General features: G+C 46.2%; 2 protein-coding genes across 3 annotated transcripts in view; both read right to left on the bottom strand.

Moving 5' to 3' along the window:
* Positions 1–20,304, bottom strand: part of FAH (fumarylacetoacetate hydrolase) — a 36,402-nt gene extending 16,098 nt beyond the window's left edge. Inside the window, exons 1-9 of the mRNA XM_090028558.1 lie at positions 20,138–20,304; positions 17,587–17,697; positions 14,267–14,388; positions 11,866–11,915; positions 9,780–9,870; positions 7,640–7,737; positions 7,458–7,510; positions 3,128–3,227; positions 1,634–1,764 (exon numbers count right to left, since the gene is read on the bottom strand). Coding sequence (XP_089884684.1) covers positions 1,634–1,764; positions 3,128–3,227; positions 7,458–7,510; positions 7,640–7,737; positions 9,780–9,870; positions 11,866–11,915; positions 14,267–14,388; positions 17,587–17,697; positions 20,138–20,218 — 837 coding nt within the window. The 5' untranslated portion in view covers positions 20,219–20,304. The remainder of the gene's footprint in view (positions 1–1,633; positions 1,765–3,127; positions 3,228–7,457; positions 7,511–7,639; positions 7,738–9,779; positions 9,871–11,865; positions 11,916–14,266; positions 14,389–17,586; positions 17,698–20,137) is intronic.
* A 4,175-nt stretch (positions 20,305–24,479) lies between these two features.
* ZFAND6 (zinc finger AN1-type containing 6) overlaps positions 24,480–27,461 on the bottom strand; it is a 50,997-nt gene continuing 48,015 nt past the window's right edge. For both annotated transcript variants that reach the window (XM_090028953.1, XM_090028954.1), the window contains exons 5-6: positions 26,121–26,234; positions 24,480–25,455 (exon numbers count right to left, since the gene is read on the bottom strand). In XM_090028953.1, coding sequence (XP_089885079.1) covers positions 25,307–25,455; positions 26,121–26,234 — 263 coding nt within the window. In that variant the 3' untranslated portion in view covers positions 24,480–25,306. The remainder of the gene's footprint in view (positions 25,456–26,120; positions 26,235–27,461) is intronic.

Here is a 27,461-nt window from a genome sequence, read left to right as displayed (position 1 = left end):
ATTTCAGACCCAAGCTGTTTAGTTCACACCCACAGAAAACAGTGGCTTTGAAGATCCCATCACTGTTTTACTAGCTTATTGCATTTTAATTAAATAGCTACATAATCGAGACATCTGGCCACGTCTTAATCTTAATCAGAACATTTTGGCTTCAGGCCACCATCTCGACCCTTTACCGCATATACATACAGTGTCACCACACGCCAAAGAGAAGATAGCACACACTGAGGGCCCCTCTAGATGTTTAGGTACAGGCATGATAGGCGATACATGATCCACAAAATCATGCCTCCTGCCATGCCATGCGTGTATGGCAGGAGGAGTAATTATGGGATCTAACATTCGACCCTGTCCCGCCTTTACCTGAACGTTACCCAAACTGCTGCAGCTGCAAGTCCCGCAGCTGACAGGACTCTCAGCCACAGCAACACACGGGATGCTGATGCTGCTGAGAGTCCTGCCAGCTGTGGGACTCCCAGCCATGCAGCACATAGTGCACCCCTCTGGTTGGGAGCCCTGTCAGCTGCTATGCTCCCGGTCAGAGGCATACCTCGCTACACGGTCCAGGGAGGTGATCCTCCCCCTCTACGCGGCACTGGTCAGGCCGCAGCTGGAGTACTGCGTCCAGTTCTGGGCGCCACACTTCAAGAGGGACGTGGACGATATGGAAAGAGTTCAGAGGAGGGCCACTCGTATGATCAGGGGTCAGCAGGGCAGGCCTTATGAGGAGAGGCTACGGGACCTGAACCTGTTTAGCCTCCACAAGAGAAGGTTAAGGGGGGACCTTGTGGCCTGCTACAAACTGGTCAGGGGGGATCAGCAGGTATTGGGGGAGTCCCTGTTCCCCCGTGCGCTGCCAGGAGTGACCAGGGATAACGGTCACAAGCTGGTGGAGGGTAGGTTTAGATTAGATATTAGGAGGCGCTACTTCACAGTCAGGGCGGCTAGGGCCTGGAACCAGCTTCCAGGGGAAGTGGTGCAGGCTCCTAGCCTGGGGATTTTTAAAAGGAATTTAGATGAGCACCTTGCCGGGGTCATCTGACCCCGGTGCTCTTTCCTGCTAAGGCAGGGGGTCGGACTAGATGATCTACCTAGGTCCCTTCCGACTCTAGCTACTATGAAACTATGAAACTATGAAACATGTGCAAATTAAAGCTGGATAGAAACTAGTGATAAAGTTATTACGCATTTTTCAGTTCTCACTTTGTAGTGGAATGGACCTTTTTATGGTGTGATAGTTACTTTGCACATGTAGCTGATTTAAATCAGTTGCACAATTAACTACTTAATTGCATAATACATGTAATGTGTAGAGGGGACCTGAGAGGTGCTTTTCTTGCTTTAATCAAGTCTACAGATGGTTTGCAAAGCAATGCAGCTATATATGCAGCAGGTCTGAAATCTTGGTCCCACTGAAACCACTGGGCACTTTACCACTGAATGCAAAGGGGCCAAGATTTCTTCCCAGCGCCCACCTCCTGGAGGCAGGATAAAACTTTTAAGTCAGCTGAGTGTCACTTGACAATCCAGTACAACCAAGTGTTTCTACTGTCAGGGGCTAGTGATTTGTATCCTATTTCCCACCACTCTTCTTCCAAATTGTTGCCATCAGCAATGTCTGTTTGTTACTAACCTGGGTAGGATTTGGCAACACAAATGGCATGAGAGCTTCCATAGTAACGACCCAGGGAGATATAGTCGTGCCAAAGCTCTTGCCTAGAAATGGACCCAATGGAACATATTCCCACTTCTGAATGTCACGAGCTACAGGAAAGTAAAAGCAAAGCAACAGCATTAAACATTTCATGTGTCCTTAACGCAAGTGAGAGTAAGCCAGAAGGACACCTCTGCACACTAAAGAGCACCATCCACAGAGCAAGCACAGTGCAGAAGTGACTTACCGCAGACCCAGCCAATAGGCCTGTGGAAAGTGGTTAGTATTTCCTTCAGATCTGGATGCGGCCAGTTTGGGGGACAGTGATCCAAGCCGCTGAGTTCGGGGGTTTTTTGGGGTGTGTTTTTTTCTTAAAGGGCCAGAGCTGGGGCAGGCGGGGCAGCCATGCAGGGGCTGGGAGAGCGGCTGGGGATGGGGGGCTTGTGGCAGAGCCCCCTCCCGCAGTGTGGAGCAGTGAGGGGGCAGCAGGGATCACCCCCTTGCCGGGCAGCAGCCAATGAGTGGGGGCTTTTTTTTAAAGGGCTGGGAGCTGGAGCCGGGCGGGGCAGCCGTCGGGGGGGGGGAGGGGGCTGGGAGAGCAGGTGGGGGTTGGGGCGAGCAGGCAGGGGATGGGGCCTGGCAGGGTCCCATCCCTGCTCCTCCAGCCTCCCCCACCACACACCCCCTACTTACCAGCTTGGAGTCCAGGCCCAGGTCCCTGCTGCAGTGGGTGGGGACTGCCCGAATCAAAGCTCTCCGAGTCTTTGCCAAATCCATTTGGAGAGCTTTGAATCAACTCGGACCTTTTAATTGGTCCCCTGATTAGATTCAGATTCGGAGATTCGGCCACCAAATTGGGCCAAATCTCCTCCGAACCCAGTCAGCACCCGAAGCTTTGTACAGCTGTATTGGCCAATATATCTCAGCACTCCCCTGAGGGCATAATGACCTGTGCGGGTAGTTTAAATCCTCTGGATAGGTCCAGATTAGGAAGGGATAGGAGGGGCCAAGGTTAAATCAGAGTGAGTTAGTTAACTTCAACCTCACCATTACTTTTTCCCTAGTGCAGACACTAGTTTGCACCTCCTATCTAGGGTTAACACTGAGTAGTTACATGGAGATAAAAGGTATTATCCTGAATCTAGACTAGTGCAATTGCTAACTCAGTTTCACCATCTAGACATACCCACTCCTGATACTGCCAGCTACGGTGGCTTATGGCATGTCCCTGTCCAGCAAAAAACATATATCAACGGTAATACATTTCACAGAAGCAACTTGTAACCCTAGTGACCTGAACTGGATCTGAACAGTGCTCCTGTATTGCAGACTCCTTCCCATTCCTACTCGTCAAAGACAATTAGGGTCCTGAATAACCATATTTCCCTTATTTAAAACAAATACAATATCTGTGAATAGTCTCAAAAGCGTACAACAACGAAACACATTTCCACAGAGAACAATGCTGATTACCACTCCAGTCATTCATAAGGACCACTCCAAAAATGTGGTCGTCAGCCGTGGCAATTGGAATAGGCTCCCCCAGCTTGTTCCCTGGGCCTACGAAGAATGCCTGAAATTGAAACGAAACATTTCAACCAAGTGGAGTTTTGACAATAAAGACTTTACTAAGAAGACACATGCCCACCCAGTGCAAGAAGCCACATGGAGGATGAGTGCAGGCAAGACATGTAGGGTCAGGTGCAATGTTGTTTGTTTTCCTTCCTAAATTTAATGGACATTTCTGAATGAAATTAGCACGAAGACTACGGTTCTCCTCCCTAGCCCCGAGTGGATGGGGCTGAACCACATGCATAGTAGTTAAGCTGATAAGAATCAGTCACTGATTTAGGAACAACGCACCGAGAAGCAGAGGATTCCAGTTAACTCCGAGGACACACGTATTTTCCAAGTAAGCGACAAACTTTTTTCTGGCTCCTGTCACAATGGGCAAGGTAATTTTTAAGTAACCAACCAGGGGATCCTGACAATGGGACACCTAACTTGGCTGGAGCCAGTCAGAGCTAAGAAGAAAGAAAGAAAAGCAATGAAGTAAGCTAGACCATGAGGTGGGGATGTGCTGTCCCTTTTTCCAACTTCCAGATCTTCTGCGCACTCGTGACAGCCGCCTGCCAGAGATCTCAAACACGGGCTCTGCTAAGTGTGGATATGGTTCTTTTAAAAAAAAATTGCTTCCCATTAGCTTAAGCCTGCTTCTGATGAAGCCAAAGGTAAAACTCCCACTGCAAAGAAATTAAGCCAGTACTCAGCATTTATACAACAGTTTTATGCCTCTGATGTGCTGTGCCTGCAGTATTAAAATTGTTAGTTCACTTTCAGTAAATGTTTTCTTATTGATTTCATGTTCCCAGTATTTTTTGGCTGAGTAACCAGCATAATCATTCAGACTACTAATACAGAGTACATACTGCTAATACTATTACAGAGAAAGAGCTACCCAAATACCCTGCAGTCCCCTGCCACAGTACAAAAAGAAACCCCCCCGCCCCGTGATCGCACACACCCGGTACTCACCTACTACCCCACACTTGGGCTCATTAGAGGAATCATCAGACAGTTACAGCCTCTACTCAGCAAAAATCAAACCTTAAGAAAAATATCCCCCGCCTCTGCTCCTGCCTTTTAAACAACCCCTTAGCTTTGCCTAACTGATCATCAGAAGCAAATTCTTGCTCAACAGACACCAAACGCAACACAGCCTTATCTTAACAACAGATGCTTAATCTGTAATAAATCACCACTGGTACAAACTATCAATGGCCCCCCCTCCACAATAAAAGATCTAATAAAAAATATAATCTCTACTTTGAGTCCTGATTGCCTTTTCCTCTAGGCCAATATGGCTACAACCTGGATACCCCCTCCACAATGAGCCCATCAGAATCCATCCCACATATGCCTTTCCCAAAATGTGATATAGTTGATCTAATGCCCCAAATGACCTCATGATAGTTATATGGGTGAAACTAAACAGCAACTATGCACCAGAATGAACTCTCACAGAAAAATATGGAAGGGACAAACGCACACAAATAGCAATAGAGCGTTTTTCACAGAACAACCACTCCTTTTCTGATCTCACGATCCTCGTGCTCAAGAGAAATCTACAAAACACCTTTAAAAGGCAAATTTGGGAACAAAAATTCGTCAGTTGGCTGCATACCTGGAACCAAAGACTGAACGCTGATATTGATTTCATAGCACATTGTAATCTACTTGATTCCTGAAATCCCTGTAATCTACCTGATTCCTGAAACTCTTCCTTCACACTGCAGATGATAATGACCCTCCTTGCTTTTTGACAGGTCTTGATTTTGCAGTAATCAAATCTTTTCTTCATTTAATTGTTTGCCTGCTACCCCTGGGATTTTCTTGTCTGTCTGATTTCACAGCTCTACCCACTGCCCTTAACCACTGCTGTGTATGCTTCCCTCAGATTGGATGAAGAACATCTTGCATTTGAAAGTTTGCCTAACTTTATCCCATCCATGCAGTTGGTCCAATACAAGATATCACCCCAAAAAATCCTAGCCTCTTGTATACTTACTGGACCGTCACAGCCACAACATCATTCCAACATCACCAATAGTATAGAAATACTGCAGTATAGACATAATGTGCTCACTTGTACACCCTATTGCAAAGCATCTGCTTCTTCTAAAACAGTGCTTCTCTACCTTTTTAGACTCAAGGAAAGCTGCCTTAGATTTGAGGTACCCCTTGAAAAACACTAGCTCTTAGTTTTCGCTTGTTCTTTGACTAAGGAGAATGCACAGCCAGCCAGGTCGCACTGTCACAGCATCATCCTTGGTGTCTATTAAAGGATTCAGGCTGCAGCATCATGGTGAGTAAACATGGGGTGGTTGTATCTGGGAACACGAGCCTTTCCAAAGCTTTGTCCTTTGCATGTGTACTTTTTGGTTAAAAACACCAGAAGAGGGCTGCCCATAAGGTTAAGGATGGCAGCAAATGCAATCCTGCCTCTCCTCGACCCTGCAGACATACAAACAATTCCAGTTCATTCCCAGAACTCTGATTGAACTCTTATTTAAACTACGGCTGCCACAGTGCAGAGCAGAAGCTGGTGCATTAACAATGTGATCAAGTCTTCTTGGACAGAGGGGGGCTGTTCCTGTACCAGAGCCTGATGCAATGCACTCTGAGGCCTGCTCAGCCTCCAACATTTCTGCTTACGTGCTATTGTGTTATCAGCTCCAGCTGTGGGAAAAGCCTTAGGCTGAGAGAAAATGAAGCTCTGGATGTACTTTGGACAAAAGTCTTAATAAAATCCTCCTCACAGCCAGACCCAATACAATGGCCCCTATTTTACAAACCCATTGCACCAGAATGACCTTAGTCTACTGCAGCTCCCAGCTGTCACTCAGAACATTTTCTGTAAAGCCTTCTGAGTTACAGCAGTACCCCAGACCAAACAGAAGTTCACCGTTTGTTCCAGGAAGGAGGAAAATCAAGCCGTGGGCTGGGAGCCTGCAGCCAGGTTCCCGTAGCAATGGCCACCTCGGCTAGTGCCAGTGCTCCCTGTTTTCAAAATGGGAGGGGGAAAGGCAGTGGAGGGAGCTCATTCTTGGGGCTCCCCAGCTGGTGCTGAAGGGTGGGGTGAGTGAACTGAAGCCCCCCATATACTCCAACACACCCGTCCCACCACCCGGGGGGCTGAAAAATAACCCCCAGACCGAACACCCCCTGTTCCCTTTCCCCCCTCCCAGTCTGAAAATGGCAACAGGCTGGGAGCTCTGCAGACACAAGTTACAGAAGCATCTTCATCTGATACCTCATGCAATGAGGAGTCAGTTTTTTACTCGATTGGCCATTTTTGAAGCTGTCTGAAGCTATGCACTTGTGTTTGGTCATGGCTATAGATTGCTTTCTGTGGCCAGATCAGGCAAAAATTGTCATTTCTGTCTGCACCCTAAAAGCTAGAATTGCTTTCTTTCTCCTGTAACCCTTAGGCAGGGAAGATCTCCCCTTTGGAATAAACTCTAGAGCAGGTGATATACTGATTTGAAGGAGGCATCTTGGGAATAGTACAGACGAGCAATGCCCAACCCCCGACCTGCAGACCAGATGTGGCCTGCAGGCTTCCCCGATGGGTCTGGAATGTGGTAGTGGGGGAGCAGCGACAACATTCATTGCCACTCCCCTGCTGCCAAATCTGCAAGCCAGATGATGTGGCCGACCACGCTAGACTGCACTGGCATGCAGCCAGATCCAGGCATGTGGAGTCAGACCAGTGTGTGGGGGCCACTCCATGGCTGGATCATACTTCTGCAAGTAAATCAAGGCCACAGACCAGACCTGTGCCACTCATCTGGCCTGCTCAGCTGGATAGATTGAGCACAGATTGTATCCATGTTGCTCTGATAGCTGTTAAGACAGTGGTTCTCAAAACGTTTAGATTCAAGGCATCCTTCCTTAGACTCAAGGCACCCCTTGTCAAACACTAGAGCTCTTCACTTAGTTTTTGACTGCAGAAAATTAATAGAGTACTTTTCTTATTGCAAAGAATTCAAACAGACTGAACCAGGTCAGAGTTTTTGACACTATGGATTTCCATTTGAAATCTCTGGGTTTATCTTGTGACTCACCTTTGCACAACTTACAGTGCTAATATTGTGTGGCAGCCCAGAGCACCCTTGAAACAATTTCAAGGCATGGGCCCCTCATTGAGAATCACTCTCCTAAAACAAGCTGAGTGTTTGTTCTCTATTAAAGGAAGGTGAGGGGAGGGAATGAGTACTAAAATAAAATAAATGCATCCTACCATTTCTAACTCAAGGTCCAAACGTTTGCAAGCATCAAACACTGGAGGTTTAGCTGTGGTTCAGACAAAGAAAAGCACATTAGGAAGGAAAAAGCAAAGCGACAAAGGTAGACAAGGCCACAATATATACTGGAATATGGGTGCTGTTCCTGGAGAAGAAAAGCACACTTCAAGGGACTCACCATCATCTGGGCGTGTCTGTCCTAGTGGTCTGTGGATTGGTGTCCCAGACACAACAACCGAAGAAGCTCGCCCATGGTAGCCAACAGGTAAATGCAACCTTGTTAAAGAGACATGTTGGTTGTGTGATAAGTGCTGTATTATCACCCCCAGAAGAGCAATGCTCTATGAAAGCACTAAGTTTTTTTTTAAGAACTTACTAAACCTTAATGTTGTCTAAGTTCATGGGGAACCATTTTTCCACCTTTTCAGGGATCTCAGTTTTTTATCACAACTGAAACTTTGGTTTCTGGTTACAGGAGAAGAACCAGTTCTCAGATAAAACCGCCCCTGACTTGCAGCTGAATCCCTCCAGTTACCTCATTTCATAGAATCATAGAAGTCGGGTCAGAGGGACTTTGTAGATCTTCAAGTCCGACCCCCCGCCTGGGCGAGAGAAAAACTGGTCTCAAATGACTCCAGCCAGGTAGGCACCAAGCCTCTCTTAAAGACCCCCAGGGTAGGAGCCAGCACCATTTCCCTTGGGAGTTGGTTCCAGATCCTAGCCGCCCTGACCGTGAAGTAGTTCTTACGGATGTCTAATCTGAACCTCCTCTCCAACAACTTGTGGCCGTTATTTCTTGTTATGCCAGGGGGCACTGGGGAAACAAGGTCTCTCCCAAATCCTTCTGGTCCCCCCTAGTGAGTTTATAGACAGTCACCAGGTCCCCCCTCAGCCTTCGCTTGTGAAGGCTGAACAGGTTCAGGTCCCGCAGTCTCTCCTCGTAGCCTGCCCTGTTGTCCCCGGATCATGCGGGTGGCCTCCTCTGGACCCTCTCAATGTTGTCCACATCCCTCCTGAAGTGGGGCGCACAGAACTGGATGCAGTACTCCAGCTGCGGCCTGACCAGTGCCACATAGAGGGGGAGGATCACCTCCTTGGCCCTGCTAGAGATGCATCTGTGGATGCATGACAAGATCTGGTTAGCCCTGCCAACCGTGACCTCGCATTGTTGGCCCATGTTCATCTTGGAGTCAATAATGACTCTAAAATCCCTTTCTGTCTCCGTGCTCTCAAGAAGAGAGTTTCCCATCTTATAAGTGTGCTGCTGGTTACTACTGCCCAAGTGCAGCACCCTGCAGTTGTCAGTATTGAAACCCATCCTGTTTTTGCTAGCCCACCCTTGTAACCTATCCAAGTCTTGCTGCCGTCTTTCCCTCCCTACTAGCGTGCTCACCTCACCCCAAATTTTGGTATCATCAGAGAATTTAAACAGGTTGCTTTTCACCCCATCGTCCAAACTGCTGATAAAGAGATTGAATAGTGCGGGCCCAAGGACCGAGCCCTGGGGGACTCCGCTGCCCACTTCTCCCCAGGTCAAATATGACCCATCCATCACCACCCTCTGAGTACGACCTTTGAGCCAATCTGCAATCCATCTGACTGTGTGGGCATCAATGCCACAGTTGCCTAGTTTTTTAATGAGGATGGGGTGGGAGACGGTGTCAAAGGCCTTGCTGAAGTCCAGAAAGACTACATCCATGGCAACACCTGCATCCAGTGCTTTTGTGACCTCATCATAAAAGGCAATCAGGTTAGTCTGACATGACCTGCCCCAAATGAAACCATGCTGGTTACCCTTGAGCATCATCCCTGAAGCCGGCCCATCACGGATGTGCTCCTTGATGATCTTCTCAAAGAGTTTCCCTAGGATTGAGGTAAGATTGACAGGCCTGTAGTTGCCCAGGTCCTCCCTCTTCCCTCTTTTAAAGATGGGGACCATATTGGCTATCTTCCAATCATCTGGCACCTGGCCCAACCACCATGAGCACTCAGAAAGCTGTGCCATGGGCCCTGCAATAACCCCTGCTAGCTCCCTCAACACCCTGGGGTGGAGAGCATCTGGACCTGCTGATTTGAACACATTCAGCCCCTCCACAAGCTCTCTAACTCAGTCCTGAGGTCTGGAGGTGTCCCTCTTAAGTCCATCTTGCAATTTAAGAAGATTTGCTTCTTGTTATCTCACTCCCCACCATGTCACCTCAGCTGGGACTTAAACCCAGATCTCCCACGTGGTAAGCAGGACCACTGCCACACAGCCACCACTGGTCACACCATTTGCTACAATTAAACACAACTCAGCAAATAACTAAACTACCAACCAGTTAGGGTTCAGCGCATTCTCCTTCCCTCTAAACATGATCCCAACATTCATGGCATGGTGCAGCGAAGAATAGAAGTCAGTGTAATCTCCTGGAGAAGGACAAAAACTGATCAACTGTATGAAAGAGGTAGGGCTAAGAGTACACATTTTCACCATGAAAAGGAGGGGGATGGGGACAGAGAGAAAGATTGAAAGAGCAGTTTTGGAAGAAAAAAAACACATCTAAGAACAGCACCTGATTACTGATGCTCATTGCATAAAAGGGGCAGATGGATAACTATGCATGGACTATAAAACGTATGCAATATTGGCTTTTTTCAACCTCAGTGCAGAAAGGGAAAAAATAATGGGCTGCATGTTAATCTCTTAGCTACAAATTCATAAACAAGGAATCCCTTTTGTGTGTGTTTTGTTTTCTTTTCTTACAGGTTATTCATTTGCCATTGTGTGGATGCTACGGGAAATGCTAACAGAGGAAATGGTTTCATACTCAGTTCGTTTGCTGCCCTCTGCTGCTCTGTCTAAGAAACAGTTACCAACCATGTCGGTTAACTTGGCCCACGCCTGTTGCCCAAGAAACACTCATAATGGGTTCAGTGGGATTGAAAGTGTCTTGGGTTATAACAGGCATCCCCTATCCATCTCTTGCTTAAAATACTGACCCTTGAGTGCCTCGGTTAGTGACAGAAGATGGCACGGACCATTCTTGTGATTTATTCCAGGTTTTTTACAGCACTGAGGTTTTACATAAAGCTTCAGTTTCTGGAGCCAGGTAATTACAAGGAAGAGTTTGAAAATGGGACCTGAGTGTACTTTCCTGCTCAAATATAAGATGGCAAATGAAAGAGAATCCAACATTTATTTTCTTTAACCATCACGTTGTTGAGTCAGCTGCCGGCTTTTTGTTTTTCAGTGCCTGATGTTTGAACACTTGGGGCTGGCAAGGCCAGGAAGAGTTTGCACATCCCAGTGGCAGAGACCCTCTCTCAAATTCAACTGGTAACAGGCATAAAAAAAAGGCCAAGTTCACAGTATTTCCTCTTTGTTCGTATATACAGTTACGAGCACAGGTAAAATTGGCCTCTACACCTCACTAAAGAAAGACTTTCCCACCTTTACATACCAGTGACAGCTAGTCTCGACAAGTGGAAAGGGTTACTTGGCTGCTTTCCATCTTGTCTTGTTCTAAGAGGTTGTCACCAATGGAGTCAACCGAGAACTGTAAATACCCAGTATTTAGGATCTGCACATCCAGGATCTTCAGGAATTATCTTGCAACTGTAATACTCTTACAGCAACTGCGGCCCCTTTCCAACCTGAGGTTACATCTAAACAGCTCAGTCTAGCCATAAATAATTTGCAGTTAGATGGTACTGCATGTTATGGTCAAGATGAGCATCGGGCTAACGAAAAGTGCTTTGAGACGATGTGGTCAGAAACAATGTTTCAAAAAGTTGCTTTTTCATTAGAAAATGCTGACATTAAAATGGAGACTTTTTGTAGTAATGTATCACTTTTCATGAAACTTTTGTCTGGAAGGTTTCTCAGGTTCAGACCGATTATCTTCTTAGTCAAAGAGAGAGAAATCCCAGAATAGCCAACAGCTGCGTGCCAAGATAACTCATTTCGTTCTGTGCAGGGGCTTGAACAAGGGTCTTCCATGTCATCCTAGGTTACCAACCTAACCCTCCGGCTGTCCTGCAATCTCTCTTTTCAAAGCATCGAGAGTCTCGATTCTGTCCTGATGTGGAAGGTGTTTGAAATGTCGACATTTTCCACAGGTTGGGAGAATTATTTTCTGTTTGGTTTTAATCATACAGCCATTTGGTGATACAATTGTGTCTTCAGAGATAAAGCGACACTAAGGAAACTTAATTTAATAAAAACTGCACCCAAAGGCCTTACATTGGAATTAAAACTTGCCCACACATTTTATTGACCATCAGAAATGCCACCTGCAATTAGCCACGTGTAAAATCTCCTGTAAACCAATAGAAAATCTATGCCACAGACACAATGTCCTTATTCTGAACATATGGGACATGCAGAGCAAAGCAGAGTCTCTCCTAGTTCATGCCACTTACCGATTTCAGCTGGCAGATGCATTATGGCGGAGGCTTGAGATACAAATGCTCTGGAAATACAAAGAAAGACTTCAGCAAATGGGTGCCAAGTACTTGGGAGCCCAAGGGCCCTGGTCCCTCTTGGGAAGAGGACTGTCACCTGAAATGTGTAAAACTTTCCACGTGCTCATCATCTTAGGCCCCCCATGGCGAAAATAAAAGTTGGCGCCTATGCTTCGGCACTTAAAATGCTTAGCTCTCCTCCTGTTTTGGTTTGGAGGCATGTATGCTGCTAAGACGTTCAGTCTCTCTGTGCTAACTCGTTTCTTGCTTCTGCTCTTTGCTATAATTCTGTGCTAATTCATAAGGCATAAAATAGCAGCACAGAATATGCAGGTCCTGTTACAACGATGCAATTAGCTGACTCTATGGCGCTGCTGTTAAGAGGTAGACCGGAGCATACAGAAACCGCTGAAGGTTTGGGAGAGCTCATTTTTTACTTGTACCAGTGCACCAAATGGGTCTATTGAAGTGCACTGGCAGTGATGTGTATGTGTTGTCACTGCCCTCTGCAGGTTGGAAGGGTTAGGATTAGGATTTAGGTTTAGGATTAGGATTAGGTTCAGGCTTATGTTCCCGTCTAAGAGAAGGCCTGGCAAAGCAAGATCCACAAGCTGCCGCGTGTTGCTGCAATGTCAAGTGTCGCAGTGGCTAACTTTTCACCACCCATCTCCCAAAATGGGATCCAGAGCCCTGAGTTAGATGCATAGCTTTCCCAACGCATTGTCTGAAGCTTTGGGCTTCAAATTGGGATTCACAGCAGGCAGCATGCTGAATGGGAAGCCCTTAGAATATGTGTGCTAAGAAGAGCCCCATCAGCTTTAAAGCTGGCAGCAGTGTTTATACTATTGCTTTGAGAGACAGATCCACCGTAGGAGCTAGGCACCTAATGTGGGACATGGATGGAAGTTAGGCCTCCAAATCCATGAGGACAACTCTGAAAATTCCCTCCTGACCCTGTGGATTTTATAGACTTATATTTCCAGCCGTAAAAACCATGAGGTACCATGCCCAGAGCTGTTCACGTCAGCCTGATCGCAAGCCTTGAAAGCAGCCCTTCCTCTGCAAGGGCCAAGACACTTCCAGCATGTTCTAGGCACACCTGGCCCTCCAACAGCACCGGGTTCTGCCCCAAATACAATGACCGCCAGCACGTTCATTAAAAATACGGCTATGGGTCTCCCCTCCTTTATCCTGCGGCCGAGTGGTTGGGAGCACCCGGGCTTTGAAGGCCTAGGTTTGAGTGCTCTCTTCAGCCTGAGGACATTCAAACCCATGCCTCACCTCGGTGTATGCCCCTCCCAGGGGGCCAGTCTCCACCTTTACTGTGGACGCCTGCAAGAAAGAGTTCACGATTCACTGAGCCAGGCTGCAGCTGCGAGAGGGAGTGCGAGTGTAGTTCCCAAGGATTATGGCACTCCCCTGGGAGAAGGGCGTCCTGCCCCAAGGGCTTATCTACACATTTTCTCCGTGTCTCCAGTCCTTAGAGCAGACTGGGACCCAGGCCCCTCCATTCCCAGCTGAGTGCACTAACCACTGCCTGCAGCACTCCCTGCTCCCAGTGCCCCCTCTCGCTGCTTCTTCCTGGCCTGAGGCATCTTGGGTTTTCATCCCGCGCTCTCTCTCTGGCAATGTGGAAGTACCGTCAAGACCACCTGTCTTTTCAGAGGCAGGACCATCTTTGCTTCCCTTCTGACAGTCTAGGTGCCTAAGCCCAGACGAAAGAGCTGAGCTGCGAATCTTGATCTACCATTGATACTTCCTCTCAGCACATACTGAGGCATTTATGTGCCCCAAGATGATGGATTTAGAATACGCTCCTCTTCACCATTTTCCATGCTCTAGCTCTAAGGGCCTATGAGGGGTTTTATGGGACTATATTGGTCTCTCTCGAAATGCAGCCTGCCATGGTCTCAGTACAGCGAGGAATTCTCCTGAAAACGTACCTCTCTGCTTGATAGCGGTCTGTACCTTCCAAGTTGATGAAAAGTCTTGACAGCTGCACAGCAACCAGGCTACGAGCTTGGTTAAACAGTTTTGCAAGCCCACGTTTAATTGAAATATCAAGGGAAGGAGAGACAACGGGAACAGCAGTGACAGTCAGCGGCCAGAGGGAATCAGCCGCACTTCCCTGCCAGGGAGGGCAGCCCCGTTTCTCAGACGATGGGCTGCCTGGTGCTGTTTACCGCTTGCGCTCGCGGTACAGCGCAACTCGTTCCCGAGCCCGGGCAAGAAGAGCTAACACTCTGCTCCTCTCGTTCAGCCTTCAGACAGCTGGAGCCAAGTCCAAGCGCTGCTTGTACCTACGAGGACATGCCATGCGAGTCAGCCGGGAGTCCCTTCCAGCTCCCACATTCCTCACCTTTTTCGTAGCTCTGAGTCGTCTCTGAGCATTGGCTCCCGGGCTGACAGGAGCTTTTGGAGAGAGGCTCTAGCTTCCTTCCACGCCTCGCGGCCCAACCCCATGAAGTCGTTAAGTGTTGGCTAAAACACAGTATAAAGGTAAAGAGGTACGTGAAAGGCAGCAGGCTTGTCCTACCCGCCATACACAGCAAAAGCCCGATGTGACTGGTGTTCAGTAACTAATTATCAAGAAAATGATAGGCAGCTGGGTGTCCTGAGGCTGGAGCCTAGTGTGCTTCTGAGCAATGCTGGCTGGCTTTGCCTGGCCCCTTGTCTGCACCACCACTCATCGCAGCTCAGGTGGTGACACCGAGCCCAGCACACTGGAGTTCGGGACTGCAACTAGGGCTCCTCTACAGCAAACCAAACCAATGGTGAAATAACAGAGTGACTGCTTCTTACATTTCCACAAAAGCTTTTGGTTGCAAGACACCAGGGTGGGCATACATGCACAACATACATACTCTCTCAGACTGCAAGGCCTACATACCAGTTAAATCCCTAAATCACTGCTGTTCCTTCAGCATGAAGAATTAGGGCCTGTCTATATTGCTTCTGGGCCAGGCCAGGGAGTCCTACTGTGAAGCATGCCCAGTCCAATCACTCCTGATCTAAGCCTGCCAGATCCTGAAATGAGATGCTGCAGCCACCTTCAAGGGGTCCTGAATGAGTGGCAAGTGCCACTGCTACTCTCACCATCTCAGGTGTGACCACTGGCATGCGATCAGGGCTCTAAAGCAGCTACATGGGCTCATTTCTGTGAGTTGGTACGTGCAGAACAGGAGCAAACAGGCATGAGACACGTCACAGCATGGAAGTGCTGGGAGTCTTGGGGTCTGACCGCAGCTCTGCAGCAGGGAGCCCAGCAGGCCAGGGGTTGGCGACTGGGGCTGGGCACCTCAAATTCTTGGGACAAGCTGCAGGGTCTGTCAAGTGTGGCAGGACTGCCCGAGAGCCACAGACTGCCGGAGCTCCTGCAGCTGCACTTTGAGATAGATATTGTCATCATTGTCTTTGCTGCCATGAAACAAAGGCCTATCAATCTTACAGAACAGCTGTAGGGGCTGAGGAGTTTCCAACTTGGGAAGAATTCAGAAAAATCTTTGGTTTCAGTCTGATTCAGACTGATATCAAACAGAAAAGATTCTCCTGTGAATCACAAAACCTATTTTTTGGCTAGCCCTATTGTTGCAGTCCTGCCTCAGTCATGGTGAGACAAAAGGTTTTTCACAGACTGCTCATGGTGCACAGAGCCAATTTTGCAGGCATTTTATGGCAGTTCCACCCCTTGCTGCTGACTGGCCAAGAGGTAAAAACCGCATCATGAAACAGCAAATTCCGCAGAAATATATAAATTACCATATTATTATAAATCCAAGTATTCAATTTAAATCTAAATCTTTGTATTACAGTAAGCATCTTTTTGGGGGGGGGGGTCAATTCTGTAGGAAATCATGGTCAACACCATTTTTTGCGGCGATCGCAGAGATCGCTGTTCTTCGCAGTTTTCACAAAAATCACAAATCTGTGATTTGACTCTCACTATTGTGCAATGGGAAGCCAGCAAGAGAGCTTGCAATCATTAGGTCCTTCTATGTTTTCATGATGGCTGCTTTTTGTTGGTGGCTGCACTCCTTAGTGACACAAGTAACATTTCAGCAAAGCAGACTTCCCCCTGACCCCTTCATCACATGCTGCTCCCTGCCTTCTGTATGTGAAGAGGAAAGGAAAGAGCTTTGCTGGACTTCACTAAATACCACATCCTCTAAAATCTGCTCCTATGGGACTGTAGAAGAATCACTTGAGCAGATGCATATACAGTGGGTACACAAATAGTGAGCCCTGGGCACAACAAGTCATGGATCTACAGTGGGGTGGACAATTATTCGGGCTGGAGGGCCACTTAAGGTGTTTTGGTGAGCTGTTGAGGGTGGGGCGCTTGGCCCCCCCATCACAGTTGTTTGCACTGGCGTGGGTGGGGGGGAGGGTAGGGGGAACAGGGCAATGCCAATTGATCCCACCCAGCCTCAGGCCTATCTGGATGGAGTGGGCGGGAGGGGTCTTTGTGGAGACTGGCCCAGGACCTCTGCAGGCCGGGTGGATAGGATAGGGCTGCAGGCAGGCAGGGAGGGTGTCTGGGAGTGGGACAGACCAGCAGGCAGGGCTGGGATCATGGGGCAGTGATCACATGGGGCTGAGGCCTGGGGCAGAATCGTGATCTGCTCCCTATATGTCCCTGCAACAGGCGCCAGTCGGCCTCTGCCTGCAGAATTAGGGCCCGTCGCAGGGACATGTGGGGGATGGATCACCCCCAAGCCCCAGGCCTTGTACTGTCACTGCCCTTTGATCCCAGCCTGCCCAACCGTCTCACTCCCAGACACTGCTTCCCACATGCCCACAGCCCATGGGAGTCCCGGGCCAGTACTTATGGAGACATCACCTGCTCGCCCACTCACTCCATCTGACACCTCCAGTGGCAGGTCTGGGGTGGGCAGGCCGGGGTGGCTGGACAGCGGCAGCTGACACTGAAAGTGGCAGATGGAAGTGTGGGGGCAGACCGAGCCACTGCTGCGGGGGCCACCAGGATGCAGGGTCTGGCCGCCGTGCTGCCCCTGCCTCATCCTCACTTTGCCCAGCCCTGTGGACTATAGCTCCTGGTGGGAGCTATAGTGGGATAGGGGTGGGCTGTGCTCCATGCCAGTTGGCACCTCCGCACCCTGGGTGGCAGGACCAGCTGCACACACCACAGCCCAGGCTGCTCCCTGTGCCTGGGCTGGGCAGGGCCAAGGGACCCAATGTGGACCAGAAACACTTGGTGGGCTGGATCCGGCTTGTGAGCTGTATTCTGCCCATCTCTAATCTACAGCACGCCAGCTCCTCTAGGGAAGAACCTGTATGCCAGCTTACAATACAATCTCTCTCTTTCATTTACTTTGTCACTTATGTCATCCCACAGGCAGTTACAAGAGCAGATGCTGAGCTCCAAATCCATGTTCTCATTTACCTCGAGGTAACTTGTCCATAAGCCCATGCCCCAGCCTTCACCCAGTATCGCACTGCTCTGTGTTTAAGCCTGCGTAACTCCATTCAGCACTTACACTCATGTGAAGCTGGAACAACCCCAATACCCATAGTCTGTGTTTCTGCTCGAGGGGCTACACTACAGCACTACAGACAAACCCAGGTAAGGGGCTGCAGCGTTCTTGATCTGAGCCCGAGTCCCTTCAAACTCTACAAAACCTGATGGAAGGGGGCAGTATCAAGAGGGATGATAAATACCTGGTCGAAGACATTCTGGTGCTTGGAAAGTACTGGTCCAGTGAATAGATGTTTAACAGCACTCAGATCCAATATCTGGTCTCCGATCGCCACCCCAATCCTGTGCCTTGGCTACAAGGGAAAGAAGAGTTTATACCTGTGCTCTCAATAATCATCCACAGAGGGTGATGGGAGCACTGCATCACAGGGTCTAATCTAGTCAGGGGCTGAGGAGCCAAGCTGTTGGAGTGGTTAGTTATACCTTTGGTACGGTATGATTAACCAACAAAACTAAAGGAGAGGAAATTGCAGATTCTGAGAGTTGGAACGAGGCATCCCAATTCCAGATCCCTGAAGGGATGAGGTGGGAGTAAGATACCGGTGATGACCAACATCTCCTGTCCCCTTCCTACGTATCAGTGGTACCTTTACAGCTCCCATTACTCTAGTTAACCGAATGCCTGTCATTAAAGTAGTTTCCCTCACTACGCTCCTGTAAGATATGGAAGTGCCACTTTGGAGAACTGAGACACACAGGGGGCTCATCTAGAGGTCCCCCAGGCTGTATGCAGAAAAGCTGGGACTGAACCAGTCTTAGGCTAGTGGTCTGCTACTTGGGAAGGAGGAAAGGTGCTTGTGGACGGTTCCCTTCCAGTGTGATTATTCCTCTCCATCCCAGGGAAGTAGAATGAAAGGAGCCAAAACCAACCAGCAAACCTTGCTCGTTCCCTGCTGGTTTTGTAGGATCGACATAAACTACGGACATTAACCAGATACAAGCCCAGGCCTACCAGTGTGCAGCACAGACCGTTTCCCCTGCCCCAGGGGCGCTGAAATCACAGACACTATGGCCTGATCAAGGCAAGGTCCGGTGGTGTGTTTTAAGTGAAATACAGCCATGTTAAACTTCCATTCCAAATACAAGTACAAATATGCATATTTGGCCAAACAAACTGGAATAAGATCAGTAGGGACAAAGAAAAAAACAGACATGGCCAAGCAGTTTTAACCTTTAGTCTTTAAACAGGACCCCCCAATGTGATATGAGCAAACAGGGCCCTAAATGTTTATTCAACAAACATTCCTGCCATAAAAATCTCAGGTCAGGGCAGGTTAATTTCTAATCCATAGCCCTGAATTACATCAGTTATTTTAACTTTAAATCATTCCAACAGTGGGATGCGGTTGGGAAATCAATTTCCAAAATCCGCTTGACCGATTTGTTTAAATGCTGGAGATGTTTCCTCAGCAGAGAATCATGATTGTGGAAGGGGAAAACTAGTAACACAGAGGGATCTGGGACCATCTTTAATTTCATCATCCAGCTTTTTTATCTCTGAAAACACCAGGTCAGAGTCAAGGCTGTTCTGTGCTGGAATTCACTTTTAAAGCCCTGCTGATAGATGAGGACAATGCTAGAGATCAAGTGATAGCTATTATGACCTGTGCATACAACACTGCCCATTAACCTTTGGTAATCCTCCAGCTTTCCCCTTTCCAGAGGTATCTGTTTGTCTGCTTTCTCTTTCAGGAGAGGGTGTGTTTCAAACGCTCCTGATCTTTGTTACCTTGGTAAATTTATACATGGGAATCTATTGCAATCAGCAGTGCCAAACTGTATAACTAGAGCTATAGGGGCAAGATTTTTGAAGGCATCTAAACCAGTTAGGCATCCTCTTCCCATCATAATTAAAAGAAAAACCTGGTGCCCAAATTTCCTTCGGGCTTCTGTCAAAATCTCAGCCAGAGTTTTCTTGTTGGATGAATACCAGAATCCTGCCTGATACGGTGCCTTCCTCCACCCAGACCTTTGCATTGACGGGAACATCGAATACAGACGATATAGAAGAAACTCAACTTGCCCAAGATTGCACAGAAGGGCAGTGATACAGTTAGGAACAGCACTCCATTCAACTCAGCACTTTAGAAAGTAAACCCAACTGCCTCTTGCATTAGAGTGGAAAAATAAAAGGTAGGCCATTAAATAAAAGGTTAGATTGTTTTATCGTTAAAACAAACTCCACTTGGCATTTTAAACATATTTTAACTTCTAATTTAGCATCGAGTCACATCACAGACAACAAACAAAGCTTGGATTCATGGCCGATCAGATAGAGTTTAAAATCTGGTTTCTAGAGTGAGATGAAGGAGGGTTAAGTTCAACTGCGCGGACCATAAGAAACGGGAGTGTTGGCAAAAAGTGGAAACTAATGCATGCATGCGCCTACCTAATGCAATCCAGACTCTTGCAAAATTATGCACAAAGAGCAGAGACAGTATTAACACCATCCTGCACAGAGCAAAGATACTTAACCAGCGTATTAATATTGTTCACTTCATTCTATAGAAACAGCCCACCCACCACCAGGATACAAAAAGGCAACCTATTCGCTGCAATGTCAGGGCAAGTTCGACAAACCTGCACGATTCCCCGCGTATCAGGCCCTTCTAGCCTCCAATAACTAGGAATCATCTTCTTGCCAAACTCCTCACCCATTCACAGCAGCTAAATTTCTTGATAAGACAAAGCAGCAATTGTAGCAATACAAGGCCAAAGCAGCACGTTACTCACCTTGTCCCTAGTAGAGAAAACCCCATAGGGGAGGTTTTGGAGAGGGAAATCTGAGTTCTCCTCTACCTGGATGAACGACATTTTGATCTTAAAACAGACCTCAGCAGAGCACCCCCAGTCCTGGCTCTGCTACAATCCCACCTAAAAGTAGACTCCCTCCAGATATTATATTCCACAATGTGGAGCTGGCAGATCCCACCCTCTCCTCTAGGGTCCAGCCAATCCGCAAGCCCTGCTGCAAGCCCGCCCCGTGCTGTGGCTGCTGGAAGCCGGGACGGTTAATTAATACCAGAGGTCTGAGTGACTCAGCAGCACCAGCTGCAATGCTTCTGGCCTGGGTACTCCAGAGCACATCCCGCCCCCATTTCTATGAACCTTGAACAGCAAGGGGGGCCCTTATTTGAGCAATACCTAGCAAAAGAAACCTGAGCAGATGAGACATGCCAGAGTGGCTCAGAGACTAGAGCTGTTTGGGCTTAATGACTGGTTCCTGTCTGTGAAAGTTACTTAAATACCAAAGTAACTGGATGAAATAACTGGAAAGAAAAGGGGCAGTTCATACAGCAGGATCTCAGATCCCTTGGGGACACGGGACTTTGCTAAAATACACCAATTCTAAACAAAATATAGAAATGTTTATACAAATTGCACCCAACTGACTTCAGCTCTGAAGCTCTGGCTGTAGAAGAGAGGTGAACATCTCCCAAGAACTGTAAAGAGCACAGCAGAGGTGCTCTCACTCCACAGCCTTCTCACCCCATGTGGACAAACTTACCCAAAAATAATTTTTAAAAAAAGCCAACAACCTAGCTCTGTATACAAGGCTGCAAATAACACTGGGATTTCCCCCTCCCTTTTAAAATAATAGAGCTTTCTCTTCAGGAAAGATGTTTGAACTTGGGGCTACGAAGCCCAGGGAGATGGACTTCCTCACTTTCCAAGAACAGTTAATCATGAAATAGTTACTCATTTTGAAGTAGTCTTGTGCCACAGGGTAGCAAGCACTCTGACCAGATTCAGTTATTTTAGAACTGATGTAACTTTACGGACTTCAGTACAACTATGCTATTTTACGGCAGCTCAGGATTTGGCCACTATAACTTTTAAGGATGTCTTTGCATGAAAGAGAACAGCTTTTTATCTTAGTTAACTTACAGTTTAACTGCATTAATATTCTTCAGCCAGGCAAAGTGTACAGTAAGATTTAGTTAAAAGCAGTTATACAGCCAAGCTGATTTTAATCTACGTGTAGACAAAATGCAATTAAACAAGAATCAAGCTGGGAAGCCAGCTTCAGTAAAAATCACCTGGGCCCCCTCTACACATGCAGGCAAAGGTGCAATTGGCTCTCATGTGCAATATACACAATTGTGCCTCCTGTCTTGCACCTTATTACTGGTGTAGGGGAACCTGATATTGGACTCCCACAGCTATCTCAGTCCCCAGGGCCTGAGGGTTTCACGTACCCCCAAACCCTGGGGATTATGGCTGCCTCAGTCCCCAGGGGCTGGAGCACCCTGGGGATTATGGCTGCCTCAGTCCCCAGGGCCTGGAGCACCCCTGTGCTGGGAGCCCTATCAGCTGAGGGGGCTACCAGACACAGGGGAGACCCTGCTACATGTGCAAATTAAAGCTTGATAGCAACTAGCTCTATAGTACACATTTTTAGGCTAACTTTATAGCTGGTTGGAGCTTTTTATTTCCTGGTAAATACTTTACACATGTACCTAGTCTTAAGATTATTGTACAATTAACTAGTTAATTGTGCAATACTTGGAACATGTAGAGGGGGCCCTGCTATCACAGATGTATCAAGGCAAAAAGAACTAGAGAGACATCTGCCTACCTACCTATCATCATCCAGATTCAGACTTCAGCGATGCCAAGATCCCAGATACCAAAGCAATTCAACGTGACCGTTTTTGTTCCACTGAGTGACTACAAAGTTGGGAAAGGGCCGATCCAAAACCTCTGTTCTGGTTTACATGAGGCACAGGCTACTCTTGGGACACACTCAAAGAAATCACCAAACGCAGAAGAGAACGATGCTTTTCCCTTCAAATTGTGCTGCAGACTTCTATTTCATTGGTTCAAGACAGGTGGGAAATGGGAATCGCATACCCCCCAAATGATAGTCAATTAACTCACTGTGTTTAACAATAAGAGGAATTTAAATTCCAATCCCTTTCTGTCCAGATAACGGCTTCCATGGTGTGAGGCCTGGTGGCAGGTGTGCAGAAGCAGGTAGGAAAGGAGCATTCGAGTTCTGAAAGGCAGCTGCTTTTTGCGAACAGTTTTCCTTATCCCTGCTCATGGAGGTCAGTTATAGCCCTTGGACAATGGGAAGCACTTCGTTTTAAAATCAAGCAGCTTCTTTCTTCATGGACCTAGTTGTTCTTTTTTCTCTAGTCTGAGCTCTTGCAGAACTGAGCAAAAGCTCACTTCTACAGAGACAGATGGAGAGAAGCAACAGAGTAAAAAGGAAGAAGGCAAGGACTTCAGAAAGGAAGAGGAATTGAGTGAAAAGGCAGCGAGGGAGAAGTAATGGTAAGCAACATTTAGAAAAAAAGTACAGCAGACAGAATGGACAAGAATGCTGATTTATTGTACAAGGACACTGCTGGGTACTAGCAGAGTCAGCATGAATGAGCACCTTTTATACAAAGCCAGGGCCCTATCGAGATGTGTTTGGCAAATCTGTGCATTCCCTCCTGTGCTCCCTTGCCAAATACATAGTTCAAGAAGTTCCAGTTTTGCTAAATAAAGCTTCCACGAAATGTTCATCCAAGTACAAAGTGGTCAAAATTGTAGGTTGCCTGATACCTGATGTCAAAAGATCCCTTTTGCAAGCATAGTGTTAATACACTAGATAGTGAGCTTATCTACTAATTGCCAGCCACCACTTGCAGACTGTTCAGAATTTTAAAGGATGCTTTCAGCTTTGATGAAAAATTTAATGAAGCAGCTGCTCATAACATCTTATTTGGTCTGAATATTTGGAAGTTGCCAAGTAAAATTCTAGCTGCTGATCAGTTCCACATGGGGAGGAATCAGTCATTTCTTGTAAGTTTTGTAATGAATTCAACGCTGGTTGAACTTACACGAGCAGTTACATCAAGTCACTGAAAGAGATCTGAACCTTTAACCTGACACTGGTGATTAAATGGCTTTGAAAAAATCTCTAGGCAGTTATGTTTGGGGTTTGACAAGGATTTACAGAACTGCTGAATGACTGATAATACGCTGATCGATTCATGAGCCACCACTACCATTAAGTGGAGGCCAATCTTGAAAGTCTTTGGGGTTACAAGTCAAAGTGTGGCCCAGATCCCGACTGAGAAGTGGTCTCAAGGAACACATTTTGCCATTTGCAACTACAAAGACTAAATCCCATTTCTAGTCATTTAACATCCCTACAGCTAGTGCTTACATGAAAAAGTGACATTAGTTATACTGACATACTTCAACTACTTCAAATGCAACCTAGCAGATGGAAACAAGGATCTGTTTGTTCTGCAAGTGTTTAATTCCCCAACCCACCAGCGATCTCGTTGACTGCATTGCATGAACCCATGATCTGGTCTAGGGGTGCTCAACCCCTGGCCCATAGGGCTCCCCATGGATTGGGAAAATTTGTCAGCAGAGGGAGTTTCAGTGGTTAATAATGGCCACCCTCCTCCCCTGCCAAATTCCCAAATCGCAAGCCCTATGCAGCTGAATCAGGGCTGGGTCATGCCCCTGTCTCCCTGTGGGCCTGGGTTGGGGCTAGGTCAAGCTCCTTTCCCCCCGTGGGGCCAGGCTGCCCACTGCCTCCCCCTCACCCGCATAGCTGGATGGGGTCCCAATGCCCCAGGTGCTGAACTGGCAGATCTGGCCCACTGATGGACTGAACACAGCCCATCTACCCTGCTGGGCAAAGAGGTTGAGCACAACTGATTTTTGTCAGGTTCAAGAAGCAGATGAAAACCAGTTTTACCCCAGAACTCACCTGTGTCATTGTGATATTTACTTATTTGCCCATTTTAAAAATCTATTTTGCTCCCTTGTTGCTGCATGAAGTACACATGGGAAGAGGGGAAGGGGAAAAATCACCCCAAACACAAAATGCTGTTAAATTCATGAAGTACAAACAATCTGCTCCCTTGCGATCTTTCAGTATGTAAAGTGTTGCTTGTAATAGTTGGCAGGTTCAGACAAAAAACCAAATTCAACTGCTGTTGGGATTTGCCTAGTTTAATGAGGTTATAGTGCACTGTAGGCAGAGGAACAAGAGACGAAAGGTCTCAATCAAAATAGCTGAAAAAAATCCATGCAAGACTGACAATTAGAAGCACAAAAATACTCCAATTTTTTAAAATTTTATTTAATCAAAGTTAAGACGTGGATAAACATAAATACAGCACAGTTACTTCAGATCATTCTTCATATCGGTGTACATACAGACTGATGAATGTAATCCCAATGAAACCTGCAGTCAATGAAGTGCATACAGCCTCCCCCCACACACAAAAACCAAAACCATTTTTTAAAAAAACCACGCAAACTTAATCTCAGCACACACTCATTACAAATGATTCATACATAAATAGGTAGTGGGTGCAAACAAGCTAATATGCCAACATGTATATCCTTTCTTGTTAATGGGGAGGGGGAAAAAAAACAACAACAACAACAAAAAAAAAAACCAACCAGAAGCAGCCATAATGATTAAAATACATTCAGTTACTGATAACTAGTTGTGCCATACAAGGCATTATCAAAAAAAAAAATTGTGCTGCAGAGAAAAGCTATATACAACAAGAAATAAACTGCAAAGTTAACGCATGCATGCTTTACGCTGGGAAAGCACAGCCCTCCAATATTTTTCTCCATGTTTGTTATAAAAGCCCTCTGCACTCAACTAAAATTAAAATGATCTTAAAGGATAATACTTGTAAAGTTTTAAGTTCTCAGCCACAGAAAACTGCAATGAAAATAAAATGTTGAGTCATTTCAAAACAAACAAAAGAAAATACGTGAAAAAAAAAATCTATTCATCTGATGACATGCATGATTAAAAGGTCTAGGCAAGGTACACTGCTCTACATTCCTGATGACTAAGGAAAAAAGCTCAAGTCGATTTAATCTGCAGATGGTCAGAGGATTTTGTATTCTAGCAGAAGCAGCAGTTCAAATCTTCTGGATCTTTTCCCCAACAACTACAGGATTTTCTTTTCTGATTTTCTCAGCAGCATCAGCTTTGTAATTATAAGAGCAACTGTGTACATCTGAATAACGGTGCATAGCACAGAAAACGTTTCCACACCGACATTCAAACCCTGTAAAACATAAATAAAATAAATAAATAAATAAATTTGACTTTGACATTAGAGCAGCCTTTACGCTAGCTTTAAAAAAATCCTGAATATATTTGCTCCCTATCAGATCGGAATCACCAGTGTCAACTGGTGAAAGGCAGTCTCTGCTGTAAAAATCACCATCATCCAACTCCACATGTGTCTTCATTTCACTTATTTTATTGTAAAGAAAAAAAACTGATGCCATCTCTTCAAATATACAACAGTACAAGAAAACTACACTCCCCCTAAAGGTCTGCCGCAGATTAATTTTTCAGCCTTCACCCAGTGAAATGCAAGCAATTTTCAAACTCTTTAACTGAATCATACCACTTCATTATGAAGGCTGATTAACGAGTAGACTGTTAAATTTACTTTAAATCCCCAGGCTATTATACATTAACTTCTAAACAGCAACACAGATATGAAGCTCCCTTTACTTAATAAAAGAAACAAGTAGGAAAGAAGCCCCACAAGGATAAATGAAAACCTCTCTTTCATAAGAACTACAGATGGAGGATCTTGGGGCCAAATTTTACTTCAACTTCAAAGTCAAATGAAGGCCAATCCATATGTACATGAAAGAGCAACATTTACATTTGTCCCAATTATATTTATTATATAATCTCTTTCCAAGTATTCCTTACCAGTAAGTCCAACCTTCTTCCGGCACATGAAACAACGATTCTTCTTCTGTTTTGGTTTGTCGAGAGACTTGTCTTGTTCCTCAGTTGTGGGCTCCGCACTCTCTGACACAGAAGCTAATATAAGAACAAACAAAGATACTAAAATAATGAGTGGAAAAAAACCTGAAAGCTTTTAAAAAAAAACCAAACAAACAAAAAACAAAACACAAGAGAAATTGCAGCTTATTATTATTTTTGTTAAAAAAAAATTCAGACTCTAGGGCACGTAAGTTGGTAGCTAATTTATATTTCCATATTTTAAAATTCTGTGATTTACTGAAGCCTGTTTTAACTACATGGAACGATGCACTGGGGCTCCTTATTCCTGCATTTGATTATTGAATTGTCCTCATCCAGATAACTCACTAAATGGTTTATATGCAATACCTGCTAGAAAACTGCTGGTAAAGAATACCGAGAGAGAGGGGAACCTTTCAATATATATCTGCTTTTTCCTTCTTCCAAAACTCAAGAATTAATTTTCAAAGGATCTGGTGCTGCCAAGAGACTGTACATACAAGGTTTAGTATTTCCAACAAACTGACAAGCAGTCCTGGAAGCTCAGGTCACTGATGGTTTACCACACTCATTTCTGTAAAAACACTTTTCTCCCTCTTGCAATGCTGCCTCAATGCTATTTTTGCAGATAACAATACTGAGATCAAGCAACAAATGCTACTGAGATAGTGCAGCCTTTTTCCCAGGTGTTGGAGGCTGGACTGGATACAGCATTTACTAGGGAAGAAATTAAAAGGGGCTGGAGCAAGACAGATCCATGCCAAGCGAAAAGGGAGGTGTGTAATATCTCCTCTCATATCTGAAAGCAAGATACTTGTCCTGTACTTGAATTCTCCCACGCAAGCCATGCAACTGAGCTATTAGTCTGACCCAGGAAAAACATGAGTGGCATTTTCTTTAATAGCTCTGTGTGTCAAGAGTACCAGAAAAACAAAGCAAGAGAACTAGGCCTCATTTCAACCCCATTTGCAAACTAGCCAAAATTCTGCCTACCAGCTACTGCTGGGTTAACAGCAAGACAAGCTTTCATTACTTCAGGTGTACAAGAAACTGCGAAAAAAAGAAAATGTTTGCGAGGAAAAAGGGTAAAGAATGAAGGAAGGCTGTAACTGAGAGCCTGGCAGCGCATACCAACCTATCAGTGGTCTAAAGAAGGGAGTATGGCAGCAATCCCAGAAGTCTGCCAGGAAAAAGAAATAACCAAGTGAAGACAAATACACACACGCAACTGCACTTTTGCTACACAGAATGGCAGAAGTGCAGTGAGAGTACAGCTTAACAGTT

The sequence above is a fragment of the Crocodylus siamensis genome, chromosome 15 (assembly GCF_052110815.1).
Source record: "Crocodylus siamensis isolate JL-2025a chromosome 15, ASM5211081v1, whole genome shotgun sequence".
NCBI lineage: Eukaryota > Metazoa > Chordata > Crocodylia > Crocodylidae > Crocodylus > Crocodylus siamensis.
The sequence above is the reverse complement of the archived record's forward strand: the minus strand, read 5'-3'. Positions and strand labels throughout refer to the sequence as shown.